At 51.9% G+C, this 11,273-nt stretch overlaps 2 protein-coding genes across 4 annotated transcripts; one reads left to right on the plus strand and one right to left on the minus strand.

Annotated features, from left to right (window-relative positions):
* Window positions 1–1,147: 1,147 nt before the first annotated feature.
* LOC142849731 (putative protein T-ENOL) lies at window positions 1,148–5,284 on the minus strand. Of its 3 annotated transcripts, none has more exons than XM_075972304.1 (6): window positions 5,152–5,284; window positions 4,262–4,349; window positions 3,886–4,039; window positions 3,651–3,684; window positions 3,399–3,456; window positions 1,148–1,439 (listed from the first exon to the last, which is right to left on the minus strand). In XM_075972304.1, the coding sequence occupies exons 2-6, from the start codon at window positions 4,343–4,345 to the stop codon at window positions 1,404–1,406; spliced, it is 366 nt and encodes a 121-aa protein (XP_075828419.1). In that variant the 5' UTR covers window positions 4,346–4,349; window positions 5,152–5,284; the 3' UTR covers window positions 1,148–1,403. The 3 variants fall into 3 exon arrangements, with proteins under 3 accessions (XP_075828419.1, XP_075828418.1, XP_075828420.1); XM_075972303.1 differs by lacking the exon at window positions 5,152–5,284 and adding an exon at window positions 4,853–5,027; XM_075972305.1 differs by lacking the exon at window positions 5,152–5,284 and adding an exon at window positions 4,774–4,899.
* Window positions 5,030–9,520, plus strand: Cdipt (CDP-diacylglycerol--inositol 3-phosphatidyltransferase). Its single transcript, XM_075972302.1, has 6 exons — window positions 5,030–5,751; window positions 5,847–5,981; window positions 7,194–7,347; window positions 7,856–7,937; window positions 8,321–8,402; window positions 8,498–9,520. Exons 1-6 carry the CDS (start codon window positions 5,709–5,711, stop codon window positions 8,641–8,643), a joined length of 642 nt encoding a protein of 213 aa, XP_075828417.1. The 5' UTR covers window positions 5,030–5,708; the 3' UTR covers window positions 8,644–9,520.
* Window positions 9,521–11,273: the final 1,753 nt, after the last annotated feature.

Raw genomic sequence — 11,273 nt, forward strand, 5'->3', positions numbered from 1 at the left:
GCCTGGAGTCCAAAGGCCTGGGTTATACCCGGGATGATGGTGAGCATTGTTAGTCCCAGCTCTTGGGAGGCAGAGGCAGGCAGATTTTGACCTGGCCTACGTAGTGAGTTCCAAGCCAGCAAGAACTACATACTGAGACTCTGTCTCAAAACAAGCCCGGTTTGAGGCTCAGCCCCTGTAGCGAGCTGGCTGGCACAGCTGACCTCTCCGCCAGTTCTTGCTAGGTTCCCCCAGCTAGAAGAGCCGTACTGTCCACACCTTTTCACAGACCCAGGGAGCAGTGAGCCTTCCATTCACTTCATGAGCAGTTTCCCCTTTTGAAAATGTTTGTATACATTCATGTGTTCTTGGTTTTGGTTATTTGGCTTTTCAAGACAGGATTTCTCTGTAGCTTTGGAGCCTGTCCTGGAACTAGCTCTTGCTGACCAGCCTGGCCTCGAACTCACAGAAATCTGCATGCCTCTGCCTCCCAAGTACTGGGACTAAAGGCGTGCGCCACTGCAGCCTGGCTTCATTCATGTATTCCGTGCTGTTCTTTCTCCTGATGATCTTCTGTGGAGTGTTGCCTCTATTATTGTTTTTAGATGGTCTTGCTATAGCACAGGCTTGTTTTTTTTGTTGTTGTTGTTTTGTTTTGTTTGGAACAGGGTCTTACTATCTATCTCTGGCTGTCCTGGAACTCTTATAGGCCAGACTGGCCTCGAACTCACAGAGATCACCTGTCTTTGCCTCCTGAGTGCTGGTATTAAAGGTATGCGCCATCACTGCCAGGCCACTCAGTTTTCTATTTAGATTGAGGTGAATGGACTTTCTCAGATGGCCAAAGAAATGGCCAAGCTTCTTCCGGCCTTCTACCTCACCTTCTGTCTGGCAACAAGTCAGCATGTTCTCATAGACATGAGACTCCCAAAAGCTCAGAGGGAGAAGCAGAGGCCTGGTCCTCAGAACCCAAAGTGACAGCGAAGGCCCTCCTTTGGCAGCAGAGTGGCCCCCTGCATGCTGTAGCTAGCTAGCCACAAGGTGCTAGAGAACAGATTTGGGTCCAGCAGTGGCCAACAACTGGATTCCAGGCATACGCTGACATGCACCATGGCCCTCTGGAAGAAAGTACGCCCCCTCCAGAAGCCACTCCAGAACACTCCTGATGTTAGAGGGGAAGGGAGGGTCCCTGGCTCTTTATTAAAACCTTTTCTCCTCAGTAGTATGATTGCCCGTGGAAGATGGAGAGTCCTGCAGCTGGTCCAGAGGACTTGGTTGGTTTCAAAGGTGGCATTGCTGGTGAGCAGGAGTTCCTCCCGAGATGAGGTGTTTAGCCAGTTGCAAAGGAGGGGCTTTGAAGCTTTCACTGAGGGGCAAAGTGGGGGAGGGTGAGGCCAAGAGAGCAGCACTGGGGAGGGTGAGACTCATCTTCCAGTCATCAGGCTATTGGGGAGCACTCCCTGGAAGAGAGGGAGAGCTGTCGGCTTTCCAGACTCAAGGAGCCTGTCTCTCCTTCCTTCACGCAGCCATCCAAAGCCACAGACCACCCGGAATAGAGCACCGTGCTCCATTTCTCCACGCACACACCCACTGACATCCTCCTTCCGTCCATGTCCAAATCTATCCACCGTTCCTTCCCCATCCTTCAGTTCCATTCACCTGCTCCGTATTCATTACTCACCTGTCTCCCCCCACTTATCTTTCCTCTCCCACTTCTGGAGAGCGGGGGCTCTGTTTTGCTCAGTGCTGCACCCCAGGACAGTGCTTCCTGCCATACAGCAGGTGCTTACTTAGCACATGCTCAGTCAACAGATCCATTCTCCCACTCACCATGTGCCTGCTACTCCTTCAGCTCGTCCATCCACTTCCATCTTACATCTGTCTGCTGTTTGGTTGGTTGGTTGGTTTTTTTTTCAAGACAGGGTTTTTCTGTAGCTTGGGAGCCTATCCTGGAACTAGTTCTTGTAGACCAGGCTGGCCTCAAACTTAAAGAGATCTGCCTGTCTCTGCCTCCCGAGTGCTGGTATTAAAAGTCTGTGCCACCACTGACTGGTTTGTCTACTTTTTATATTAAAGTTTTATTTATTATTTATCTACTTATTTTTAAAGACAGGGTTTATATAACCCTGGCCGACCTGCAACTCACTGTGTAGACCAGGCTGGCCTGGAACTCACAGAGATCCCCCTGCCTCTACCTCCTGGATGTTGGTGCCACACCAGGCCTTAAATGGTTTTTAAATTGCCTGCAGATAGATCTGAATACTGGTTTGAGTACTGAGCCTGGTCCCTGTGAAGACCAGAAGGGCATCAGATCTCCTAAACTGGAGTTAGGGACAGTAGTGAGCCATTATATGGGTATGGGTGCTGGGAATTAAACCTGGGTCCTCTGGGGAATCAACAAATGCTCTTAACTGTTGAGCCATATCTCTCCAGCCTCTTTATTTGTCTGTTTTTAAATTTTTAAATTTCTGTTTCCCCAGCCGGGTGGCGGTGGCGCACGCCTTTAATCCCAGCACCGGGGAGGCAGAGGCAGGTGGATCTCTGTGAGTTTGAGATCAGCTTGGTCTACAAGAGCTAGTTCCAGGACAGGCTCCAAAGCTACAGAGAAACCCTGTCTTGAAAAATCAAAAAAAAAATGTTTCCCCATACATAAAATTTCTATTATATATTGTATATTTCTATTATCTCTCATATATTGTATGTTACATATATATAATTTCTAAATTCCTAAATTTGTTTATTTTGAGACAAGGTCTTTCTATGTAGCCCTGAGTGTACAGCAACTAACTACGCAGGCCAAGGTGTCCTTGAACTCACAGGAATCACCCTCTCTGCCTCCAGAGCGCGGAGACTGAGGGTGTGTACCACCAAGCCTGGCAGGCCCCAGAGCATACAAGCTGCTCACAACCTCACTAAGATACCTCTCTGTGCCTTGGGTCACACAATCCCTGCTGCTTAGAATACTTATATTAGGGCTGCCTCCCTGGCAAATTCTTCTTTAGGTAAATTCCTTCTTCGGGCAGCTCCATGATACCTTCCTTCCTAGCCTACCTGAGGATGAGGCACAGTCTTACTGGTTTCTCTTCTTAGGTGGTAGCATTCCATATTATGTTGTCATCAGCCATTAGCTTGGCCTGGCCTTATTCTAAACGGAATTCTGCTGGGAATGGTGGCGCACGCCTTTAATCCTAGCACCGAGTCAGAGGCAGGTGGATCGTAGTGAGTTCAAGGCCAGCCTGGGCTACGGAGCAAATTTTAGGCCAACTAAACTACATAGTAAGACAAACAAAAACAAACCAACAAAGCCCTGAATTCAAGGGCTGAGTCTTTCCTGTGCATTCTGTGTCCCAGACTCCAAACACAGAGAGCAGCATACAGTGGACACTGGAAATGCTGTAACTGAATGACCTCACACAAACCTTTTCACGAGGAGATGGCAGAAGGTGTGCCATGGTGCGGCTGCGATTTCTGTCAGAGCTGGAGGCAATAGAAGAAAAGAGAAGGCTGAGAATCACAAAATGCAGGACCAGGAAGGAATAGACCAGCATGGCTCAAAACTCCCCTACCCTGCTGAGATGTTATAAACCCTTGCTCTTCCTGTCCCCCACCCCCACCCCACCCCCTGCAGGCTCCTCACCCTCACCCTCCTCCCTGAGCAGAGCATCACTCACCGGGTGTCTGTGCTTCGGGTCTTGGTGAAGATCACTGGAAAGAGAGGCCCCAGTCAGAGAAGTGACTTTCCCCATGGTGAGAAGGAGTTGGGACTAGAGTGGATGGGGATAAGGGGACCGCTGACTAGCAAGAATGAGTGGGTTAGAATGTGCCTAGGACTGGCATTGAGGTGGAAAAAATGGGCAGATTCCCTGGGAGGTCAGGAACTGGTCCCTAGATGAAGAGAGAGCTCACTGTGTTTAGATGGTATCTGAGTCCCTTGGTCTTTTGTCTGCATTTCCTTGGTGTGCACAGAGTTCACCTGGGAGCGAGCAATAAATAGTGCTTCATCTGTAAGTTCTGCGCTGATCTGGCTCAGGAATTCTTCAGACTGGGTTAATGAGACTTTCTGGAAAGGAAGTTAGAACTGAGCCTGCAAACTCCCACAGGTCTGGTGTCTTCCAGGCTGCCGGCCTGCGGTTGAGGAATCTGGTATTAGCAGGTTGAGATGGGAGGCCCTGGACCCTGGACGCAGTCTGTGGGGTTTTGGGATTAAGGACAAAGGCCCGTGGCTCGGAACCAGAGTACCTGCCTAGCTTCCCTTCTCCTCTCACATCCCATGGTTGCTCACCTGACCTCCACCTAAGGCGGCCGCAGCTTGAGATGGCCAGCTGTCCTTTTTCTCTCCATTGTTCCTGGCAGATGTGGATGCCATCACCCTGGAAACAAAGTTTGTGTTAAGACTGAGGAACCAGCCCACTTCCTCCCAGACCCCATCTCACACCATTCCCTGGGCCCAGGTTTAGTCCATGCCTATAGCCCGAACACCGTCTCAGTCCTGTCCTTGAAAAAGTTGGTTGTTTTGCCCACAACTTTGAGGGGAGGGGCTCTCAGAAAAACTCTCTCCCCCATTCTATCCAACACCCTTCCTTCTTCTCTGCCAAAGCCCTTCCTAAGGCAAGGCAGCCAACATGCAGCCCCCCGACCTGGCTGATGAAATCTTGGGTTACTCGGCGGGAGGGGATACGGAGAGGTCTAAGGGGAGAGCCTATGTTGGCCTCAGGGGATAGGGAGTTGGAGTTGGGGAGGAAGGTTGGAAAGAGGGAGAGCCAGGGAAACGCTGCTCCGGGTTGCTATAAAGACCTAAATGTTTGCGGAGGTTCTATAGTTCCGTTGCTAGGAGACTAGTGGTTCTAGAACTAAAGACATTTTCCTAGGGTACCACGGCTGCTCTCCAGGTTCCTCCTTGGAGGTGGTGACCCCAGCGTTATTTCGAGGCATTTGGGAGATGACGTAGGGCGGAACCTGGGCTCTTAATCCTCCCACCACCAGGGCGGCGCTAGAAGCAAGCGGCAGGCGCGCCCCAGCCTCTCTAGCCACCTCTTCCCAGCCTGGGTCCCGGAAAACGACCGCGGCCGCGGCTGCGGCCGTAGCGGGCGGGGGAAGCGATGTGGGTTGTACTAAGTCACCCCGTCTCTCGGGGAGGCTCAGACTCGGAACGTCGGGATCTCACCGCCGTACCTTTGCCTCCAGGAGCTTGTGCCCTCTGTAAAAGGCAGAATGCAGGTTCCCTTTCAGGTCTCTTCTGCCTCTCCCTTGGCAGTTCCTTCCTTGGCGGATGGCTTTCGGCACCCACCCCTCCCTCGGTGCGTTGGTTGGTACGTGCCGAAGCCAAAGGACGCCGGCAGGAAAAGGAAGCAGGCCGGCCTTAAAGGGGCCCAGCTACTATTTATTTAATTAATTTATTTATATTTAAAAGCCGCTCTCTCCTTCCTCCGATGCTCTTAACGTCCCCGACAGAAGAGTAAGCTTAGTTGCGCAGCCAGCAACGGGGCCAGCTGCTGGAGACGGCAGCTCCTGCCCATCGGAAGACCAGGTGTGCGGGAACTGCGCCCAGAGGTGTCCCGCGCCCTGGCACCTTGCGGGCTCTAACAGCTGGGATCGCGTGGGGAAACTGGGCCCAGGGCTCAGGTGGAACGGCTGATGTCCCGGGCTGAAAGGTGAGGCCGCACTGGTGAGACTGGGACAAGTCCTTGCACCTCCAGAGCTGGACTAGGGCGACAAGGGGAGCCGCCAAGATGCCAGAGGAAAATATCTTCCTGTTCGTGCCTAACCTCATCGGTGAGTGCTCTCTGCGGCCCCAGCACCAGCGGAGGGCGAGAGACCATGAACTAGCTCCCCGATCACAACCTGTCCCTCTCCCTTCCCATGCCAAGGTTATGCCAGGATTGTCTTCGCCATCATTTCCTTCTACTTCATGCCCTGCTGCCCCTTCACGGCCTCCTCCTTCTATCTGCTCAGTGGACTTCTGGACGCCTTCGATGGACACGCAGCTCGAGCCCTTAATCAAGGTGACAGATTTCTACCACTACCGCTGCTTGGGGACCCAACAGCCCCCTGCCCTTTTCCTGCTTTCCCAGGACCTCAGAAGCTTTCCATGCCCGTCTCTAAGAAAACAAGACAGGAATTTGCAGGGGGGAACTTAAGCTTGCTCTTGAGGGCTGTTCACGGTTTAGGAAGGGTGTGACCTAAACCGGGCGTAGTGGTGTAAATGGAAGGGGTCTCTCTGGATAAATTCCCTTTGGGTCAGGCGTGGTGACTCATGCCTGTAATTCCAGCCCTGGAGAGGCTGACGGAAAGATTGCTCCAAGTCAAAGGTCCTCTTCGACTAGACTGCATATTAAGTACCAGGTGAACCAGGGCTACACAGCAAAATCCTACAAAAATAAAAGTCATTGGGGCTGGAGAGATGGCTCAGAGGATAAATTAAATATGCTTACTGCTTGGCTGGGTGGTGGCACAGCCCTGTAATTTCCAGCTCTTGGGAGGCAGAGGCAGGTGGATCTCTGAGTTCAAGGCCAGCCTGGCCTACAAGTCGGGAGTTCCAGTTCTGTTACACAGAGAACCCTGTCTCAAAACAAACAAACAAAAAGAATGTTTGCTGCTCTTGTACAGGACCTGGATTTAGTTCTCAGAGTCCACATGGTGGGTTACAACCACCTATAACTTCAGTTTCAGGGGTCCAGTGTTGTCTCTGGCCTCTGTGGGCATCAGGAACACGTGTACATACATATATGAAGGCAAAAACTCATACCATAAAACAAAAGATAAATAAGAAAATAAAATTCTATTCTTCAGGTGTTTACTAGGGACTACTATGTGCTAGTCACAGACAATAGGGATACCGGAAGGGGTTGGAGCTGGGTGGGGGAAGCAGATGGTGTTTGGATTGCTGAGTAATTCATTAATGTGTTCTCCAGAGCCATCTCTAAAACTGCCCCCGAGGCTTGGGGTCTGCTTGCCTTTTGGGGGGCTTGGTTCTGGGTTAGAGGAGTTGAGGATGGGGCTTCTCTGCTCCGCCAACAGCTTTCCTGCCACAGCCGTGGCCTCCTCATTCCTTGTCCTCATATCCCGTCCTTCTGGCCTCTCCATCTCTTGACAGCAGCCTACCTTCCTTCTCAAGCAGTAGATGGTAGACATTTTTAAATTCCTTTCATATGTGACCCCGAGTGATGGACCAAACAGTCCTTCCAACTTAATACTTCAACTTAATTCTTTTTCAGGAACCCGATTCGGGGCCATGCTTGACATGCTGACGGACCGTTGTTCCACCATGTGTCTCTTGGTCAACCTGGCCTTGCTATACCCTCGGGCCACTCTTCTCTTCCAGCTCAGCATGAGCCTAGACGTGGCCAGCCACTGGCTGCATCTGCACAGGTCTGCTTTGAAGCTGGAGGTGCTGATAGGGGGAAGATATTACAGTGGGAGGAAGACGGAGATGATTCAGGATCCCTGGGAGGTGTCTTCCTTTTTCTTTGCCCCTTGAGAGAGCAGCCCAAGGCTTACTTAGAATTTAGTGTGTGCCCAGGCAGGCCTCAAATTCATGGCAGTCTTCCCACTCCTGCCTCCTGAGTGCTGGAATTGTATGCCATCTAGCCTCTGTCTTTAGCGGAGGCCTCTTTTTCAATTTTTGCTTTGTGAAAGGTCCCTGGGTGAGGGCTGTTTCTGAGTGGGCTTGTCGTACAGGTGGCCTAAGCAATTTTTAGCATTGGCCTGGTTCCAAATGTGGGGAGCAGAATGGGTGCTTATGGTGGGACATTTAATCCTGACTGCCCCCACCTGGGGAATGATAGGGCTCGGCCAGACAGTAGAGGCAGTTGGTGGGATGGCTGGACGGATGTAGTAGCAGTGAGAGCTCATGAAGTCTTGCCATATTCTCCCCTAGTTCTGTGGTAAAAGGCAGTGAGAGCCACAAGATGATCGACCTCTCTGGGAACCCTGTGCTTCGCATCTACTACACTTCTAGGGTGAGCACTTCCTGCCCCTCCCCTACCTGATGTGGAAACACAGAGCCTTAGGCTGGGTCTTAGCCGTGGTCAGGAGAGCTGAGCGGCAGTGGTCCTTAGGCTGAGGCATGGTGAAGGAGAACTGGCGGGAGGGCTCCTGGCGTCAGTGAGAATGAGACTGAGAGAGAGAGAGAGAGAGAGAGAGAGAGAGAGAGAGAGAGAGAGAGGGAGGGAGGGAGGGAGGGAAGGAAGGAAGGAGAGAGAGACAGAGAGAGACTGAAGATGTCTGCAGGAAGGTGCAGTGTGCAGCTGGCTGAGATTCTCCTGTCTGGCAGAAGTCCCTGTGGGTTACCGTAGGGACATGGCCCTGCATCTTAGGCAGCCTTGTATTGTATTGTGTGCAGCCTGCTCTGTTCACCCTGTGTGCTGGAAATGAACTCTTCTACTGCCTCCTGTACCTGTTCAATTTCTCCGAGGGACCGCTAGGTAGGAAAAGGGGGTGGCGGTGAGGTTCCACCCTGCCCTGCCTGGGGAGAAAGAGGCCTCGATCTCCCCTGCTACCGTCCTTTGTCTCCCCACAGTTGGCTCTGTGGGACTCTTCCGAATGGGCCTCTGGATCACGGCTCCCATCGCCCTGCTCAAGTCCATCATTAGTGTCATCCACCTCGTCACAGCTGCGCGAAACATGGCTGCTCTGGATGCGGCAGACCGTGCCAAGAAGAAATGATTCATGCCCGCCCCTGCTGCCCGCCTGCCCTGGGCATCAGCTGTGCCACACGGCTCCTCTCCTCCTCCTAAGAGGTCCTAGTGTCATGTCTTTTCTGTGTGTTCCCTAACCTCCTGGGATGGGGGTCAGCCTTGGTTGGGTGTTGTCACTGTCTTTAATCCTGAGGACCAGACCCATGCCTGTGACCCCAAGGATCCAGCGCTGCAAAGCAGGAAGAGTGCTCAGGAGGCCCCGCCCATCCCTCTGGCACTCCAGGAGGCCTGTCTGAGGATTGGGTATTGCCACGCATCCCGCTGGCTCAGCCCTGGGGTCTGGCCTGGCCTGAGATTTTGGGAACACATGAGGGAGAGAGACCTATGGGTCCCAGGTTTCCCAAAAGGCAGAAGAATCAGACTGATGCCGTTGGGCCAAGGAAGCCTGGGGTACCAGGCCCGGGAGGGAAGGGGCCAGGGGCCAGCTAGATCCTCCCTGAGATAGACTCCTCTATCCTGTCCTCTTGCTTTGGAAGCCTCCATAATAAAAGGGGGACCTTCACACTTTTTGGACTTGTTTACTTTGAGACATTCTTAGCTGAGGGCCTAGGGTTAAAGGAACTGGGTATAAAAGATCCTTCTGGATGCTTTTCCCAAAGAAGGTGGCTGGCTCCTCCCTGTCATTCCAGTGACCTTAGAGAAGCCCTGCCGGCTCTTCAGGTTTATAACAGTCTCTGCCCACTTGCTCTATGTCCCTGGCTGGCCACTTTCATTGTAACCTTGGTATTTTCTCCCCTCACAAGTGTGAACTTCCTGAGGGTAGAAGTACGTCTTTCTTGTCTCTGTCTAGAGTGAAAACTAGCCTGGTGTATGGTAGCTGCTTAATAAATACTCATGGAAAGATGGATGGTCTTCTCAGCATGGTCCTTAGGCCACCTATAGCATAGACCCCTACCCCCATCGTGCTTCCGGGAACTCCTGGTCTCCTGCTTTGGCTCCTAGGTCCTGGGTTTACACTCTTACATGTCAACTTAAGGGTTTGTGTTTAGGCTTGGTTTTTTTTTTTTTTGGTTTATGTACATTAGTGTTTTGCCTGCATGTCTGTGCTGGGTCCCCTGGACCTGAAGCTGCCGACAGTGAAGAGCTGCCATATGGGTGCTGGGAACTGAACCTGGGTCCCTTGGAAGAACCACTAAGGCTCCTAGCCACTTAGCCATCTCTCAGCTCCGAGGCTTTTTGTTTGTTTGTTTGTTTGTTTTTGAGGTGGTCTCACACGCTGACCTTGAGTTTCTAATTCTTTTCTTCTGCCTCCTGAGTGCCTGGATGTGCCACCATACCCACTGAATTTTTGGAAATAGTATTGCTATATCCTACCTGGCTTTGGCACAATTCCTAGGTTCAAATGAGTCTTCCTGCCTCAGTCACCAGATCTACGGGTGTCACTACCTGGCACCAGATTGCTTTGTTTGGGGTTTTTTGAGAGAAGGTCTCCTGTAGCCCAGGCTGGTCTCAATTGCTCTGGGAAGCTGAGATGACCTTTTTACTCCTGATCTTCCTGCCTCCACTTCCCACCTACTAAGATTACTGTATGCAGGTGCCAATAAGCCAGTCACACTTCCTTTTTTAAGTTTATTGGGCGTGTAGTGTGAGACCCCAGGTTGGGGTTGTTGTCAGGCATTGCCTGTTTCTTCCTCTTCATAGCTGGGCTGTTTCACCCAGCTTGTGTTTGAAGAAGCTGACATTCAGGTGCCATTTTGAAGTTTTTAATACAGCCCAGGCTCACCTCAAATTCAGAACCTTCCTGGCTTTAGATTTTTCAATTTGGGCATGTGCCACTACATCCAGTAGGATCGGGTGTTGATATTTTAAATAGATAGCTGGTGAGAATCGGTTGGGGGCAGGGGGGCGGGGTAGTGATTGCTCTTGGCAGAATAAACAGCCCAGAGGCAGGCGTCCAGAGATCACGAGAGATTGAAATAGATCTTGATCCACGCGTCTGGAACACTAAGTGCTGGGATGTAGGGGAGCTGGTGAGAGTTGAGGTCCCAGCAGCCAGCTGAGCAGCCTGAGGAGCTCAGTCGGACATTAGGCCTTTCTATTTATTTTCTTCTGTGAAGATTCATTTCACAGTGCTGTTTCCATGCGCGCTTCATCTTCCAACCACGCTTCTCTGAATGAGATGGCTACTGTGGATGTGTTCGTCTTTGGGGGTGGTGCGGAGGGGGGTGAAGAATCCGGTCTGGCTCCAGAGCCTGCCCTCTTTGATGTTTCACGTCAGCAGGCTTCTGAGACATGGACTGTCCACTTCCTGATGTGACCAGGTCCTGCCATGACTGAATGCCAGCGCTGGTAGCTCTTCTCATCTTTGGGGGCGTGCAGGATGCTCTTGGACCGACTGAAGAGAATGTTGACCCACACAAAGCTGATCTCATTTCATGTGGTCTAGCGACCCCATCAGGCCTGCTCTGGTGGAGGAGGGAGATCGGGTGAGGGGGTCCTCCTGGAAGTAGCCGTGGCTTCCACCCAGTGGGTCTTCTCAGTCCTGCAGTTCTTTCTCCCACAGCCCCGTCTAACTCTAGGGCTCTGGCCGTAACCATTTATGATGACACTAGCAGCCTTGCTATATGGAGCACAGCTAACTGCCCTCCTCCCAGGGGG

This window comes from Microtus pennsylvanicus, chromosome 5, assembly GCF_037038515.1.
Source record: "Microtus pennsylvanicus isolate mMicPen1 chromosome 5, mMicPen1.hap1, whole genome shotgun sequence".
NCBI classification, from domain to species: Eukaryota; Metazoa; Chordata; class Mammalia; order Rodentia; family Cricetidae; genus Microtus; species Microtus pennsylvanicus.